Source organism: Siniperca chuatsi, linkage group LG14 (assembly GCF_020085105.1).
Source record: "Siniperca chuatsi isolate FFG_IHB_CAS linkage group LG14, ASM2008510v1, whole genome shotgun sequence".
In the NCBI taxonomy this organism is placed as follows: Eukaryota; Metazoa; Chordata; class Actinopteri; order Centrarchiformes; family Sinipercidae; genus Siniperca; species Siniperca chuatsi.
This window is the reverse complement of record NC_058055.1, coordinates 25,937,863-25,955,487: the sequence shown is the minus strand read 5'-3', so window position 1 is coordinate 25,955,487 and position 17,625 is coordinate 25,937,863. Positions and strand designations below refer to the sequence as shown.

Here is a 17,625-nt window from a genome sequence, read left to right as displayed (position 1 = left end):
CAGCCACACGAGCATTTGTGAGGTCCAACACTGATGTTGGGTGATAAGGTCTGACTCACAGTCGGTGTTCCAGTTCATCCCAAAGATGTTGGACGGGGTTGAGGTCAGGGCTCTGTGCAGGCCAGTCAAGTTCTTCCACACCAAACTGGGAAAATAATTTCTTTATGGAGCTGCTTTGTGCTCGGGGGCAGTGTCATGTTGAAACAGGAACAGGTCAAACATAAACTGTTGCAACAAACTTGGAAGCACAACATAATGTCTAAAATATCATTGAATGCTGTAGCATTACAATTTCTGCTCTACAAATGTGTTACTTTCTGATCAACTATATTTCATTTTCAAGCTTTTGAATAAACAAGCTCATCACCAAAACATTCACGACCCAAATCCAGAATCATGTTATATTGTAAGGAGGATGCCTCGCTGACAGGTGACACAGTCTCAACAAAAACAGAACATTATAAGCACTGCAAAGGTTTGTTACAGGGCGATAACAGTGGCTTGCATGATAATGTAAATTAATGTCGATTTTATTTCCATCATATAAAAAATTAAACAGAAAAAGTGCCAGAAAGCTTCCAGCTTACTGTTTACATTATCAAATGACATCAAGAGACCTACGGTACTAAGAACAGACAGTGCTAGCATGAAGTCTAAGACAAGTATACATGTTGTCTGCTACAGGTGGTGGAAAGTTCATTTATTCAAAGACTGCACTTAAGTGCAATTTTGAGGTATTTCTACTTGAGTATTTCCATTTTCTGCAACTTTACACTTCTTCTTCACTATATTTCAGAGGCAAATGTTGTACTTTTTATTCCACTACATTTGTTTGGCAGCTTTAGTCACTTTACAATAAAACTTACAAATAACTGTTCACATGTACCAATTGCTATTTTAGGATACATATAAATAACAGGGCACTCGACCTGATTTTACACAAAGGTCAGCTTACTTGTTGTGAGGAGTACTACTGGGGGTGTGAAGGGGGGAAGAGGAAGGTCTAATCTGTTGAAATGCATTATGGGGATTGAATGATCCAGCGTTTTTGTAGCTTGACCTTTACTAGAGACTAAAAGTCAGGGCATATCAGCCTCTACTGCTCTGATTTTGACCATGTCTGTGGTCACCAAATCTGTCTTGTTGTCAGAGGCTCCCAACTTCATGGGAGTGCAATTTCAAGCTGCTGTAATACCCCTTTTAAATAGTTACACTACTTGAGATGTAACCAAGTGTGCTGAAGCACGTTTGACTAACAGTATACAGTATGTGGAGGAATTTTATTGTCAGTCTTCCCGATTTATATTCATATGTAAACATATGTCTCCCCCGTGCGCTTAAACGTGGAATCACACCGTAGTGATGTCAACAGATCTGTGCCCATTCATGTTGACTCCTGTTGGTCAGTATCCGACAGGAGGAATACAAACCTATTCACCTAAATTGTTACGGAGGAGCCTTTTAAAGTGGGAAACAAGTAACTGCAACAAATACATCTTTACAATGTCTCTGTTGTGTCACCAGCCTGGCCCAAAGAGCCGACCTCACAGTTCAGTGTCCGGCTTTGTCAATGTGGATTTCCCGTTCATACATGTGCATTTAGATCAATGCATCAGGTAGTCGAGCTGTTAAAATTCGTTACAACTGACTCATTATGAAAGTTGACGCAACATTTACAAACGGAAGTATGCTGTATATTTAAAAGCCCTTTCAATTAGCGGCGACGCCACCTTTAACTCTTATTCATAGTTGAAAACACGACGCCGAGTGATACAGGAAGAGCTGCTAGAAGATTGATGTTTCTTACAGCCAATGGAATGGCAATGTTTGCACGCTAAGCCCGCCTTTGTGCAAAATTGGCGAATCGTCGTCCGGGACGGGAACTTCCGCCAAAGAGACGGAGCATGTCCATTGTACGAGCTGTTCTGAAAGAGTGCCGCGATTGTTGAGACGCAGGCTGTTAAATACGTGATTTCTTCGAAGTTGTGTCATCTTTTGTTGCCGGTTGTCGCCTTTTAGCCTGGAATCGTACGAAATTGTTGTCATATGTGAATCGTAACCGAGAAGTAGCGGTTTGTTACAGGGACAAACAACGGCGGTCTCACCATAGGAATTTGTTAGTTAGCGGCAGCTCAGCCACCTTGCGGTCCTCCTGCTAGCACCGGAGCTAGCTAACATTAGCAGCAACTGTTTTGTGGTGTAAATCTGACGGAGAGCTGCAGGAATATGTATTTAACCAGAGGCTATCGCGTTTCGAAATAAGTCACCGGAGTCAGGATAAAACATCAGGGGTTGTTAGCTCGCGAACTAGCCACTTAGCCCAGCTAGCTAGCCAACGCTACCGGATTGTCTTTCAAAAAAAGGGCAACGCGTGAACAAGATACTCGGTAGCCAACCTAACGCTGGTTTTTAACTGATTTGTTTATCGCTCGCACAAAGAGCATCGCAATCGCACATAATGAATGGGTTCAGCACAGAGGAGGACAGCCACGATGGACCGCCTGCTCCGCCGTTTTATGGACAGAGCTGCTGTCTGATCGAGGACGGAGAGCGCTGCGGCCGGTCAGCTGGAAACGCCTCCTTCAGCAAGAGGATCCAGAAAAGCATATCGCAGAAGAAACTCAAACTGGACATCGACAAGAGTGTAAGTGAAATTATTAGACCGCGTTGTTCTGTTTTGACACTTCAAATCAGTGAGTGTGAGGTGATAGCTGAAAGTTAGCTCATGGGGAAACTTCTGACTCTTCAGCTGTCAGCTAATGCGACTTAGCTAGCTAGTTGGTGTAAGTTAACCTGGATAAACAAATGGGCAGATTCATGGCTTTGTTGTTGGTGTTACTGTATAGGTGGGGTTGTCTGTAGCTAAATCGGTTCCCCTTTTTAAATGTCAGGCTAACGTTAACTTAGCTGTGCTAGCTACCTGGGCGACGTGCAGGACAGCAGGGACCTGAACACATCAACTTGCAGCGTTCTCTCATTGCAGCAGTTTCCCCAAACACGCCTCCGCTGCTCTTCATAAAATGGCTGTTGACAGAGAAGCTAACTTGTGTTGCTTAACTTCAGCCCAGTTATAGTAAACGGCCTCATTCCGAAGTTTCACAAACTACCAAACCTAAAGTTACACTGAACACCGTGCTGGGACTATTTGCTTCGTTTCTCCTTTTTAGTTTTGAGTTTTGCGTCACTGTTTGTTCCCATTACATCATGCATTTTAGAAATGACAAACGTATTTACGTTATACGGTGACCTGTCTTGCCAGAACACAATGAGAGGAACTTGTTGAGCTAGATAATTGGCACAAACATATAACTGGATCAGCAGCCAGACAACTGTCCCAAGGCCCCAGACCCTCAGGGGCCTCTAAGTCTTTAGCTTCCCTGTGTGGCAGTTAGTTATTGGGTATATTATGTGATGTGTCATTGATCTTTGATCTCAAAGTTGTATGGGAATATGCACCACAGAAGCACAATATATTAGGGCTGCAACTAATGATTAATCTTTTTGTCTATTAGCGAAAGTCAGAAAATAGCGAAAGATGTGCATTGCAGTTTCCCAGAGCCCACAGTGACATCTTCAAATGTCTCGTTTCGTTTGGCCAACAGTCCTAAACAGATCAATTTACAGTTGATAAAACACAGAGAGAAGCAGCAAGTCGTCACGTCTGAGAAGCTGGATCCAGCAAATGCTTTTGCTTGTAAGATTGCTCAGACGATTTAGTGATAACCAAAATTGTTGATTGATAATAACCTTTTTTGTCTAAAGTACCGCCACAGCTCTGTCAATTGAACTCACGTACCCCTTCATAGATTCCCACCTAACATGTACCAAATCTATAACACTATTGATTATGTAAAAGAGATAGAAAAAAAGATATTGTTACAATCATTTTTTTCCCCCTACAATTGAAGTGTCAATGTTAAGTTTAGTTTGGACTATTTATCTCTTACTTTTAGCTATTTTAACTGTTTAGTCATTACTTTTAGATATTTATTTCAACCATTTATCCATTACTTTTAGCTACCTGTCTAGACTTCTGTGTTCGCTTGCAAACTAGTTTATGCACTCTTACATAATTGCAACAGGTACAGTAGTGTTCAGGTGTTTTTAATATGTGGATATATTATTTTAATCAAAGCATAATTTATATATATTTTTTAAATTAGTTGAGCTACTTTGCAATCTTTCCACATACCCCCTGGCAACTGCAGAAGTACCCAGTGGTTGGGAATCACTGAGTTAACAGACTTCATTGTTTCAGCTCCACAATATACACTGAAATTTTAGGGTGGCTCCTATGTTTATTTCATCTATTTATTATATGAATGTCACGCGTTGCAACTTTTATAACCTAAGCTTGTTTGCAATGCCTGTCTGTTACACATATTCACACATCTCAACAGGAAAATGCATTCAGAACAATGCAAAACACAATTATTATCATTATTATTTATCATTCAATAAAAATACCATAACTAAGTCTGAGGCCCTGTGTCAAAATATTTCTTGAATATCTTTATTTATTTCAGTTGGTATTATGCTCACATGTTTCATTTTCCTAAGTAAATTCATTTAATTAACTCTCCACAAAGACAAAGCAACCCTGGGGGCAGGGTACTATTCCTGTAATGTGTCATCTATTGTGTGCCCTGTACCTGATGAGTACTTAAAAGGACAATTCAGCCCAAAATCAAAAATACATATTTTTCCTCTTAGCTGTAGTGCTGTTTATCCATCTAGATGTGGTAGGTGTGAAACTGCTCACAACAAATCTGTGGATTATTTTGAGTAACCGCACTATGAAAGAGACATTGCTGTTGAGTTTATCGAATCAATTTTTAAATGTATGTAGGAAAAATATGTATTTTTGATTTTGGGGTGAACTGTTTTTGATTTTGGGGTGTTTTAAGGCAACAGGATGCATTAGTCTTCATTGCATCCAGGGCCCTTATCTGCTCTAAGATTCCTATAGAGGATTGTGTGGCTTATTGGTCAAGCAGTAGTAAAACAGAGGTTTTGTACAAGGTAGACTGCTCCTTTTTAATACTCATTAATATCTTTTTATAGGTGCGACACCTCTACATCTGTGACTTCCATAAGAACTTCATCCAGAGTGTCCGCAACAAGAGGAAGAGGAAGACCAGTGACGATGGAGGAGAGTCCCCGGATCATGATGTGGAGGTGCCTGAGGTAACACAGACATCATGGTTGAAGCACAATAGAGCAAGAAGCACTTCCAGTTTTGCAGAGGAACAAAAGAAAACATGATGACAGGACATAAGAAACCTTTAAAAACATCAACTCATGGTGGAATATGCTCGCATAACCACCATTGCCAGTGCTGTATTAATGAAGTTTATTATTATTACTCTTTTTAAGAAATGTATATTCATCTTGCACTTAGTTGTGCTTGTGTGCTTTTTAGTGCTTATTGCTGCAATGACCCAATTTCTCCATGGTGATCATTAAAGTTTCATCTCCTTTTAAAAGCTTAAAAAGAGGCCGAAGCCTCTGGGAATCTTAAGGAAATCATTGAAATGTGCCCAAAATGGAGGCGGGATGAAAAGTTACCATCTCTCTTAATTCACTAACTGACTTCATCCCCATCTCTGTTGCATTTTCAGGTCGACCTTTTCCAGCTGCAGGTGAACACGTTGAGACGCTACAAGAGACACTACAAGCTGCAGACCAGGCCCGGACTCAACAAGGCCCAGCTGGCAGAGGTAAAAGCATACTAAGATCTGTTATTCAAGTTGTCCACTACATGTTGGGTGTCTTGTACTTTGCACTCTACATGCCGATGTTGTGTTCTTCTCCCGTTCAGTTCAACACTGACCATGAAACCATGTCAATACTGCTTATTGGCCCGTTTCCACTTTAGGGACCATTTAAGGAACTCTGAAACCTTACCTTAGGCGTGAATTTGGTTTCTCTGGCATAGTTCCTCGTCCCCAAAAAGTCCCTGCTCTGACGGTAGTACTCTTTAATGGCCCGGGAACAATCAGGGCTGGGTTTGCTGAGCGTCACTGATTGGTCAAACACAAACCTCAGGTGCGACAACTTGTGTAGAGCTTCATTCACCCGTATTTACTGATGTTAAAAGCAGTGTTTTCTGACGTTAAAAAATGTGAGCGAACAAGAAAGTGAGAGAGTGGCGCGAATGAAGAAAGAGAGACAAAACTTTATTGGTGTTTGATTCAGTAGTACATTTGAAATAAACAACCATAAAACATTCGGCAGATTGTCGCTACTTTGGAGACTCTCTCGGCGCTCTGGGGTTTTTCAACCTCTGCATGTCTCCTGTTGATGTTTAAATGGATGCAGTATCACGTGAGAGTAAATTAAGACGACATGTACACATACAGTGGTGTGCAAAAGTGTTTGCTCCCTTCCTGATTTCTTTTTTTTTTTTGCATGTGTGTCACACTTAAATGTTTCAGATCATCAAACTAATTTAAATATTAGTCAAAGATAACACAAGTAAACACAAAATGCAGTTTTTAAATGAAGGTTATTATTAAGGGAAAACAAAATCTAAACCTACATGGCCCCGTGTGAAATAGTGATTGCCCCCTAAACCTAAAAACTGGTTGGGCCACCCTTAGCAGCAACAACTGCAATCAAGCGTTTGCAATAACTTGCAATGAGTCTTTTACAGCGCTGTGGAGGAATTTTGGCCCACTCATCTTTGCAGAATTGTTGTAATTCAGCCACATTGGAGGGTTTTCAAGCATGAGCTGCCTTTTTAAGGTCATGCCACAGCATCTCAATAGGACTCAGGTCAGGACTTCGACTTGACTTGAATTTGTTTGGTGATCTGAAACATTTAAGTGTGACAAACATGCAAAAAATAAGAAATCAGGAAGGGGGCAAACAATTTGCACACCACTGTATACATCTTTTCTAATGCAGCTTAATTGGTTATCGGGCTACTTGCCTAATCTTCACATCACAGTTCTTCTGATGCGGTGCAATGCAAACAGGAAGTTTAAGTCCTGTGGCTCCTTAGTTCCTGAGACTGTTCGATAGAAAGAGTCACAGATTCCTCCAAGTGAATTGCACCTCGGGGTGATAATGAAAGGTGATTCTAAATAGTGCTGAAACAATTAGTTTATCTTTTAGTTGACGGAGAGAAAATTCATTAACAATAATTTAGATAATCTGTTCAATGTTTCATTGCCATTTGCTGTTTTTATCTCTTCTAAAATGAGCTGCTTTTCTCTGTTCTCTTTGGGTATTGGACTGCTAGTTGGACAAAAGTCTTTTGAAGACATCACCTTTGGGTCTTGGAAAGTGTGATGGACAGTCTTTAAAATCTGACAGTTTATAGAAGATGAGATTTTAAACACTATTGATTAATCTAAAAAAATAATCATCAAATTAATCTGTGATGAGAATAATCGTGAGTACCACTCCTTGAAATGAAATTAATGAATGAATATTACTTATTATTGAACAGTAATAAGGTATGTGGATTTGTTTGTTTCCCTACCCTGTGTGTTCATGAACCAAGTGAAAAGTTGTGCTCTGTCAAATTTTAGTTAAAGTGAGTTAAAATGATGAACAATACTTACCAATACTACAAAAAATACTAATATCTTGATTAATGTTTTTAGAAATGTATTACTATAGATATTATCTCAATACTAAATATGTTGCCTCTCTAGCGAGCATCAGTTTATCTACTTAAAAACTCCAACAGTCTTTTCAGAGTTACAAAAACTTAATTTCACAACTTTAAAGCAGCATCCTGGGAGGAGGCTATGGTTACTTTTTCTTCTTCTTCTCTTTTTAAGGATTTCTTTGGAATAACCAGGCTAGTAGTTCATATTTAGTAACACTGAAGGCCACTGAGCGGGCCTCATTAGGCGTGCCCGGCCTCTGTCGTCTCAGCCCTCGGCTCCATATTACTCATTTACTGTGATATACGCAGTGTTGCAGGTCGTATTCAGCAGTAATTGGTCATGGACAGATTGTTAGACTAAATTTCCAAATCGACAGGTGCAGCTGGCCCGGCCCTCATCCTTACAAATACCTCCTGTACGTACCGTTCTCAGTAGCGCTACATACAGGAGGTATTGTGACTCGCCCCGTCGAATTAATGATTGAAACAGGGCTGTAAGTTGAATGTTTCCCCAGGCTTTTAGTCAAATTCAGGCCCTCCTATTAATGATTCTCCCACATCATTAATAAAGCACCAGTCAACAGCCCACAACCAGTTACAGCTGTCCCCATGTTCAGCCCTGTTCAGTGGAACCAGTGGCTGCAGAGCAGAGCAGTGAGGGGGTTGAGTAGAGGATGTTCTTTCTTCTCTTTGAGGTTGTTCTATAAATCCAAACAACCATTAGTTAGGCTTCAGTTAAGTCCTGATTAAATATCTCCCACTGGAAAATATTCAGCTGTTAGAATCTAAGATTTTAGCATTTCTCAGTTGTGATCATATTGGTTGTGTTTTTAATAATCTTTCAGCTGTTATTTTAAAAACTGGTCAGTTAAAGGTCCAGTGTGTATTATTATTTATAAGTATGTTTTCATTAGTGTATAATCACCTGCAAATAAGAATCTTTGTGTTTTCATTACCTTTAGAATAAGCTGTTTTTATCTACAGAGGGAGTGGGTCCCCTTCCATGGAGGTCGCCATATTGCACTGCCATGTTTCTACAGTAGCCCAGAACGGACAAACCAAACACTGGCTCTAGATAGGGCTGTTTGCGTTTCTTGTGAGTTTCGCGGCCACCGTAGTTTCTCCTACACGCTTGGAAGGGGAGGGTGAGGCGAGCCGTATTCAAATGGTTGCAAACTGCAATTTCACCGCTAGATGCCACTAAATCCTACACACTGGACCTTTAAAGTGAACCTGTAAACTGCAACTTCTCTCTTCTGTGATATAAAACCATTACACTTCTGTCATCTCTATAGTCCTAGGTAGATACTGAAGTTTCACGGTTGATCTTCGCCATGTGTCTAATGGGATTCTGGTATTGACAGGAGTTGAACCTGGCTCAACTTTTGCCACAACACATTGTGACATCATCCCGTGAAGCGAGCGGTATTCAAATGGTTGCAAACTGCCGTTTCAATGCTAGATTCCACTAAATCCTACACACTGGGAAAAAATCTTGACTTGAAAAATGGTTTAAGTACATTAAACTGGTATTTTACATGGTGGAGTAAATGTTTGATAACTGGCCATGGCCAGTAGATGACATGAGATTGTGTAGAGGTGCTTTCAATGCAGGTGTGGGTGTTTGGTGATATTTTTCTCTTCAGTAAGCGGAGTGCAACTTGGTCACATACAATGTGTTCTATATAATGTTATAGCACAACTCGCAAAGTTAAAAATGCCATGTTACTTCAAAGTGTATTCAGCATCCTGAACCACCAGAAGCCAGCGTTAAGAAGCTCTTAACACTGTGCGTGTACACTCAACACACACAAATTTCTGTTAGAAAACACCAACTTCTACAATTGATCGTTATCGGGAGACAGGCCCCTGAACACCAGACAACTGATCAAAATAGATGCTATGTAGATGAACATGGGAGGTGTACACTTCCTTTTAACCTCTTTCCCTTCTCTTTCTCCTCCTCTGTAGACGGTGAGTCGTCACTTCAGGAATATTCCGGTGAACGAGAAGGAGACGCTGACCTACTTTATTTACATGGTGAAGAGCAGCAAGAGCCGCTTGGACCAGAAAGGCGACAGCAGCAAACCGCTGGACTAAACTTCCCAACAACAACTACCACAGCAGCAGTAGCTACAACAGAATCAACAGTAATCGACAACTACAGTGACGAGCAACAACAGCAGCTATTCACAAAACCTGGACACCACTAACAGCCGCCAAAACCAGCTCCTCCTGCAGCCCTGTCTCCGTCCCACTCCTCTATAAGACCAGAACACGAACTGTTGTTGTCCTTAGAGGACATTTAACTGAAATGGAGGAGACTTCAGGGTGGGATGAGTTCACTTTTGCTCATTTTGCCCTCTCCACATAAAAACAGCCTCTGCGCATGTTGTCACAATGGTGGATCCTCCTCCAATGCATTTCCTCTTCCTCTCCTCTACAAAAACCAGGTCCCTAAAGACTGTCCAGGACCAGGACTCAATCCGCAGGGTTTTACGTCGTCATGCTGTAATGTAACTGTTAATATGTACAAAAGAACAGCGTCAGATCTTAAGTAACTTGGTTGAATGCAATGTACAATATAGCTGCCTTAAGAGTAAAAAACGAAAAATGTTTCGGTAATTTGGGGTATTTTTTCTTTGCCGATCTGACTGTTAACACATTCACCGCGAGGAATGCTTGTGCCAAACAGGAAAGCGTGTTGGAATTGAATGATGACGAGTGGGATTTTTGTTTTATTGCGAATGAATGGATTGTTGGAAAGGGGCGCCGCCTTCGCTGAAGTTACATCTAGCATATCAGGGCTCTGGGTCAGTTTACTCCTTTAGTGGCACAAAATTTCACATAAAAACCTTCATTCTCTCATGTCTAAAACAAATAAAAAAAACAAGCTGATCTCAGTCCTGACCCTTAATCTGTTAGTCGCCCTTTTCCAACCGGTCGTGATGCATTTAAAGACTGATGGTGAATGATGTAGCATTTGGCTGTGACGCACTCTTTTCCTTCTTGCTAGCTGTTTTTATGTACGTCTGAACACACATGCTGGTTTATTTTCTCTGTGCATCGCAGGTGTTGGTAGCTAATTTAATTTTATTCTTTGTAGCGCAGTTTTCTACCCCTCTCTTTAGTTCAGCCTTAAGTTGTATACAGTTGTGTCTTTCTGCGTATATATGATTTTGATTTCTCCATCTTTTTTTTCCACTTGAAGTGGAACTTGTGTGTGTGTGTGATAGGGGTGTGAGAGTAATTATTAGCATCATTTTAATATTTAAGAGCAGTGTTTATAGTGGACAACGTCTCAGCTCTTGATTTGATACTTGCCGTACATGGATGCATTTCAAGAAGCTGCGTTGACTGTAAAGCAGAAAAATAATTAAATGTTTTTTCTTTTCTTTTGAATAATTAATCAAATTAAAACATGAATATGGATTCCTTCCTTCCATATTGCCCAGTAAAAATCACAATTTTAGTGGAAGTTGGCTAATGAGGTCTTTAAAAGTTTTTTTTTATTTTTATTTTTATGCCCAATTCAGATAATCCTGCTGGTTCACATACGTCCCCAGAATGTCGTAAAGGTCCAACACGAGTCTAATTTGGGACACCGTAACTGGACTTGTTTTGTTGGGATTCTTTTTACACTCAGATTGAGTTTGTGACCATCTTGAATTCTTAAATGATTTACATTCAAATGTAAACATTCGAAGAAACTCTCATTTTGGCGATTATTTTCTTAATTATTAATGTCGATTATTCAAATAATCGATTGTTTAGTTTGTGAAATATATGAAATAACTGCAGTTCCAGAGTCCAAACCCTCAGCGGTTCTCCATTTGCAATGATATGAAGCAGAGAAAACGGTATTGAAGATTGTCGTTATTTGTTGGATTTGGTCTTTCTTTAATATTTATTTCAATAATATTAAGCCACAAGCCTTGATGAGAAGTGACCAGCAGCCCTTTGGCAGGTAGCCACCAGTGGCCCCTGTTAACATGGGACATACAATAGGCCTATGAATAAGCCAACACTGCTGAAAGCCTACAAGTTTACTTCAATTCTTAAAGTACTGCTGAAACCTCCAGGCAATGGACAACTTTTGGTTTTGCATCTTCTCCAAAACATCCTACTCTTCAGCTACAATTCTGTGTTTATTTATGGTGGTGACAACATAGATTGTACACACAGTCCCGGGTTTCTGTTGGGATTTAAGAAACTCGGAGTCCTCTGTCACACATGGTATTTAAGTTTGTCCACCACACTGAGTTTGTCTACTGTTGACAGGGTTATTTTTTTTTAGTGTCTGTCATATTTTCAGTTTTGCTTGTAGGTTTGTTAGTGTCATGTAGATAACACCCACCTTTATTAACATATAGGCCAGACCACATTAACCTAATTGTTGTATTAGAAAAAAACATATTTAAATATGGCTGCTTTATTGCTCCTAATAATAATAATATTAATAATAATTAATAAATGTATTGTACAGGCAGAAGCAACAGTCTCGTCTCTGTTCATTCACAGGTTGGTCGACTGTCACGCATGCTTTTCAGTTGTTTTCACACTGTATATACATATATGTAGATGCTATGAAAATACTATCTGTAACTTTTGAAACTGAGGAGGAAGGGAAATGCAGCCAGGGCTCATTTGTCTTTCTCCGGGAAGAGTCTTCATGCTGTGTTGTTTCAGTAACAGCCATTGGCCACTAGGTGTCAGTGTAGACCCTCCTATTAAATTGGTGCATTTCAAAACACACACAGACTTTTAGAGGAAAACAAAATCTACATAAAAATAGCAGCAGCAATCAAACATTTTGTGTAGAGCAGATGTCACTTTTTTTTTTTCAGTTTCACACTTTTTTTTTGGAGCCAAACTTTTCTTTTTATCTTCCAATGATGACTTCTCTATCACTAACTCTTGTCAATAACCTAAATAACTAAAGTGTGGAGCAGAACACTGGAGCCCACCGGTGGTCTGTAAGCCAATTAAAGAGAGTTTTGTAATTGTTAAGAGTCATCCATTCCTAGAATAAAATTAGATATTTTATTGAAAATGTTCTGAAATTTTATATATAGGATGAAAACTGTGTACAATTACGTATTTCTTTTTTTTTTTTTTTTTTACTTTGAACCAGTGATTAATCCTCTGAGTAGGCTACCCAGGACAATTGGGACGTTGGGTGGGAAAAAAAAAAAAAAAAAAAAAAAACAGTCCTGACATTGATCTTAAATAAAAATCCAACTTTAATATTAGAATTGTGTAAAGAAAGTTAGAAATCTAAATGTGTAATCTCAGAATTATAAAAAAAAAAGTAATAAAAATCCTAGAAAATGATCACAATTCTGACTGTGGAGTAATTGTGAGGAAATGATCCTGTGCAGTTAACTCTCAATCCCTCCAGTGTCAGCACATGCACAGGCGCTGGTCTCCACACAGCAAAGGATTCTGGGATTAAGTTAAAAACGAAAAACAACAACTTTGAATTATTTTAGAATTAACTCCTAATTAAATAATCACTAAATGATGTGACTCTTCTTAGATTCATTTCAGGACTTTTTATTAATTTTCTTTTTTTTTTGTCAGGTGAGACTGATCCTCTCAGTTATTTGCCCAAAACACAGGTAAAAGAAAAAGCAAGAAAGTTAAGACATCGCCTGGTTTTGGGGGAATAATTATCTGTTTAATTTAAATACACGAATTCCTTATTGAAGAAAGCAGGCCGTTAAATAAAAAAAAAAAAAAAAAAAAAAACACTTTCACAGCAGCTGGAGTGTCTTAAAATAATTCATTTATTTACGGAACTATATATAACTTCACATCCAATGTACATTTCCATCGACATTTCGCACAGTAATAAACCTTTAATCCCTTTTTTGTCTGAGTGTTTTACATGTCTGAGTGAAAGCTGTGCGTTGACATTCGGTGTCTAGTGTCCGTCTCCGTCGTCTTCTCCGACGGTGACTTTAATTTTGAGGTAGATTCAGTAAAGTCAATGCTTTCCCGCAAGAAACATCGACAGCAACCGCTGTAGTGTACAGTAATACTGGGTCCCTATTGTTTTAAATATGCTGACTGCGCCGAATTCAGCGGGCTGAAACAGTGATTTAAAAAAAAAAAAGGAAAAAGTTTCGCTTAAAAAAAAATGTGTTTCCTCTGGGCTCAGAAACTATTTCTGGACCTGGTGGGTGTTTTGCATGTTTCTTTTATTTTCGCTCTTACATGTCGTGACATTACAAAGAAGCCTGCCTAGTTAAAATCCAAATCCAGTGATCAGGCAGTACATTAGCTATAATCTGGCAGTTGGTTTACTGGTTAATTCGTTAATGTTATTGAATGAAAATATCAGCTTTCGATATATCATGTGATGTGGTTTATCGTGCAGGTGCGACGCCTTGTTTTGTAAACTTTTTTTGCAGATGAAAATTCACAAACTGTCAGGCCAGACTGAGGATGTTATGGGATAAAAATTAAATGTAGGCCTGTCACGATTTACCTTCATGATAATTTCTATTCCCATTAAACCGACTCACAGCCCGCTGGCAACACACAGCTAAAAAAAAAAATAAAAATAAAAAAGTATGCCAGCACTGTTTGTTAAAGTCAGAATTAAAGTTCAGGTAATTGAGCGTTATAACTTATTTCTGATTGGACAAGAATCTATCAGTCAACACCTGTCACCTGCTGGTAACTCGCATTGAAAATCAACACTTATATGTTCTGCTGTGCATCATTTCCGAAATAATCCTGCGCCGGAAAAAAACACCAGTTCTGCCGCAGCATCCCAGTTAGCTGGACTAAAATGTTGAGTCGAAAATCACTTTATTTTTGCACCTTAGCAATCCTCTCAGACCACAACATACTCTACATTTACTCCACATTTGTTATAATTTATTTATTTTCTGCTCCAGCGCCATCAGATGTGGGAAAACGCCACCACTCGACGATAAAAACAAAATGTTTACAGGTGACAGATGTTTTTGACACCGTGGCAACATCTGGTCTACAGTTTGGAAGGGGGGGGGGGGACATCAAAAGCAAAAATACCACAAATATCAGACACCTACAGTCAGATTTAGAAACCACACCAGGAGAAAAGGCCAACAAAGCGTCCATCGTGGTGTTTTCTTCCGCAGTCACCTTGTTTGCATGTTGTCCTTTAATTCTCTCTCTCTTTTGCGCATCATCGCACGTGCACAGCGGTGTTTCAGTCAGTCAGTGGTTTTTAAAAAAAAAAAAAAAAAATCTGATTTGAATCGAGAGTCTCTGAGGAGGTTTGTATTTAGGGGGGAGGAGGAGGAGGAGGAGGGTCACTGGTTGAGCTCCAGAGCCCAGACCTGCTGCGGCCACCCGGTCCGGCCCTTCACCTTCTTCTCGGCTCCTAATGACTCCTGCAGGCCGTCAGTCTGTGACACCAAAAACACCACATTATCATGAGCAGGGGGGGCTAAAATACAGGGACCTCAGCCTCGGCTTGCTCAGCTCAGTTTAGTGACAGTTACTGGACTTTAAACATGTGTTCACGGGATATTGCACCATTTCCTGCTTATTAATATCATCTTCTGAAAGTCTGATTACACTGGGAAGTCCTATGAATATATGGTTGGCCTCCTTGCTGTTTTTGTCACTATGTGACCTATGGCCTATAATAACTGGGGGGTGTCGGTGACGGAGTCAGGGCCATGACATCACAGGCTGATCAAACCATTACATTAAACTTAAAACCAAAATAATTAACCAAATGTGTAACAAAATATGCATCACATATTATATAGCCTAACATCTTAATATTAAATAATGATGCATATTTTCAAAGAAACAACGCTATTGTTATTTTGACTAAAACAGAATTTCTGTGTTAAGTTAATGTAGGATCTTTTTACTTTTGAAATTGTGAACGTTTGTTATCTTTACAGTCAACACACACACACACAAACACACGTTGTACATTGTGAGGAAATGTTATTTTAAAGTGAAAAATAGAGCTGTACATTTGTGAAGATATAAGCGAAGCAGGCTGGCTGTCACTGCGGTGATCAGCAGCGTTTTTCTGCTCCATGACAGGCCGAAAAGTGTGATATCAGTGTGTACGGAGGTATCAGGGTCTAAATCTTCCAACAGGATCACAGCAGGACCGATACACGCCGTGCTGATTTGAATGAAGTGGAGTGTTTAATTTTTAGCAAGGCTGTGAGCTCCATTATGAATGCCGTAGCCTTGTTATAGTGGATCATGACCCACAAAAAGTACAGATATATTTACAGTCATATTTTGGATCTATTGGCTGAAAATAGAATTTAATAATCATAATTAATCATTTTGTTTGGAATTGTAGTGTAATTCAGAAAATAATCTGACTGAAAAATGAACACTTAAACACTTAAAATCATAAAATCAGGTTTTGGCAGGCCTTGTTTTTAAACTTCTGCAATCTGATGATTGATGATTCAAAACATGTCGTTAAATCCCACCTTAAAATACTGTCTTCCCATGTTGACCCATTTTCCATTCAGACTCAGAAACCTAAACTAATGAGACTGAATTGTTTCGGGTTGGAGTTATTTTGATCAACATGGACGTTTTTGGAGGCTTCTGCAATCGTAACTTACCGGCTCCCGTTTCCTTTTCAGATCCCGGTTTTCAAATTTCTTAATTTCGGCCTTAAAGCCCTCCGTCTCCCCGGAGTCTTTGGCAAGGACGTCCATCAGGTAGGCGATGTAACTGGTCGCCAGACGTAAAGTTTTAATTTTAGACAGTTTTGTGTCCGCCGGGACGTTGGGGATACACTCCCTCAGCTCGGCGAAAGCTGTGTTGATGCTCTCCGTCCGCCGGCGCTCCTTCTTCGGCCCCGACGTTCTCCTCTTCCCCATCCCCGCCTGGAGCCCCTCCAGCCGGGCGTCGTGCGTCGCTCCGGGCGCTCCGAGCTCCGCGGCCGGGTAGGGCGCCTGGATCTGGAAGTCCGTGGGCACCTCGCCGTGGTTCACCACCCAGCTCTGGAAGTACGGCGCATCCTGGTGACACCGCTGGACGAACGGGAAGGGTTCGTGCATCAGGTGGTGGTGATGCTGGTAGCTCCCGATTAGGTTCATGTTGAGCGGGATAACAAATGTGGTCGTTGCCGTTTTTTCCGTCGCCCTCGGCCTCTCTCCGCTGCTGCCCCAAAACGGTCTCTACTCGGGGATCTACAGCCAACAGAACTCATTCAAGACTTAATAGGCGTGTGTATTTCCCTGAATGCATTAACGAGTCAAGCCAAACGTAGCCACCGACTTTTACATCGTCGTCATTCTGAAAGCGACTTCAGCCGAGGTGAAAGAGGCTGTAAAACGTTTATAATTCCAGAGAACAGTCTCGGCGATGTGTTGGGCTCCACTGTTTCTTTCTTGCGATCGTTTCCCGAAGAGGCTGCTGTGATTTGCTCACGAAATTTGACCCCAGTGAAGGTGTGAGGCCCCCAGGTTTATATCATTTGGATGTCCGCGTAGAAAAGAGGCAGCCAATAGAGGAAAGCGTCCAGGATGGGAGGAGTGTCTGGAGAGGTTTGCAATAACATGCGCCATGGTGCCATAATCTCACGGCGCTACACAAGGAGCAAATTTATACTTGTTGGAGTTGGTTGCTGACTACACAGACGTGCACATATGAGAAAAAAGTGGTTTAATTGTCAAACTTTGTAGAAATGTGTATTTTGTCAGTTCGAGTGTCCTCTTTGTTTTGGAGAGGTTTTACGCACAGACTGTACTCTGTTTGTCTAAGGCTGTTTATTAGGTGTGATATTTTATTTATTTTTTTATTTTTTTGTAATTCAGTGGTGAAAATAATTACTTTGTGATATTTTATTTGACAACTCGTGGTCGATCATGTAAGAAATGCAACTATATGAACACATCAGGAATTTAAAATCAGGAATTCCGTTTGATTTTTAAGTTGCGCACACGAAATTAAAGAGAAAAGAAATCAGAAAAAAACCATCCCCTGCTTTATCTCACTACTCTAGATGTTTTAAT

General features: G+C 40.2%; 2 protein-coding genes across 2 annotated transcripts; one reads left to right on the top strand and one right to left on the bottom strand.

Moving 5' to 3' along the window:
• Positions 1-1,870: 1,870 nt before the first annotated feature.
• Positions 1,871-10,246, top strand: sap30l (sap30-like). The gene is made up of 4 exons (XM_044222610.1): positions 1,871-2,644; positions 5,065-5,187; positions 5,622-5,720; positions 9,593-10,246. The coding sequence occupies exons 1-4, from the start codon at positions 2,459-2,461 to the stop codon at positions 9,719-9,721; spliced, it is 537 nt and encodes a 178-aa protein (XP_044078545.1). The 5' UTR covers positions 1,871-2,458; the 3' UTR covers positions 9,722-10,246.
• Positions 10,247-13,387: 3,141 nt separating this feature from the next.
• LOC122888311 (heart- and neural crest derivatives-expressed protein 1-like) lies at positions 13,388-17,082 on the bottom strand. The gene is made up of 2 exons (XM_044222609.1): positions 16,228-17,082; positions 13,388-15,024 (listed from the first exon to the last, which is right to left on the bottom strand). Exons 1-2 carry the CDS (start codon positions 16,705-16,707, stop codon positions 14,929-14,931), a joined length of 576 nt encoding a protein of 191 aa, XP_044078544.1. The 5' UTR covers positions 16,708-17,082; the 3' UTR covers positions 13,388-14,928.
• Positions 17,083-17,625: the final 543 nt, after the last annotated feature.

Bases quoted from the DNA above. Each gene is read 5' to 3' on its own strand.
- sap30l (XM_044222610.1), top strand. From the start codon at position 2,459: ATGAATGGGTTCAGCACAGAGGAGGACAGCCACGATGGACCGCCTGCT. The intron at 2,645-5,064 runs GTAAGTGAAATT...ATCTTTTTATAG, and splicing joins AACTGGACATCGACAAGAGT to GTGCGACACCTCTACATCTG. The intron at 5,188-5,621 runs GTAACACAGACA...TTGCATTTTCAG, and splicing joins ATGATGTGGAGGTGCCTGAG to GTCGACCTTTTCCAGCTGCA.
- LOC122888311 (XM_044222609.1), bottom strand. From the start codon at position 16,707: ATGAACCTAATCGGGAGCTACCAGCATCACCACCACCTGATGCACGAA. The intron at 15,025-16,227 runs GTAAGTTACGAT...TTGGTGTCACAG, and splicing joins TGAAAAGGAAACGGGAGCCG to ACTGACGGCCTGCAGGAGTC.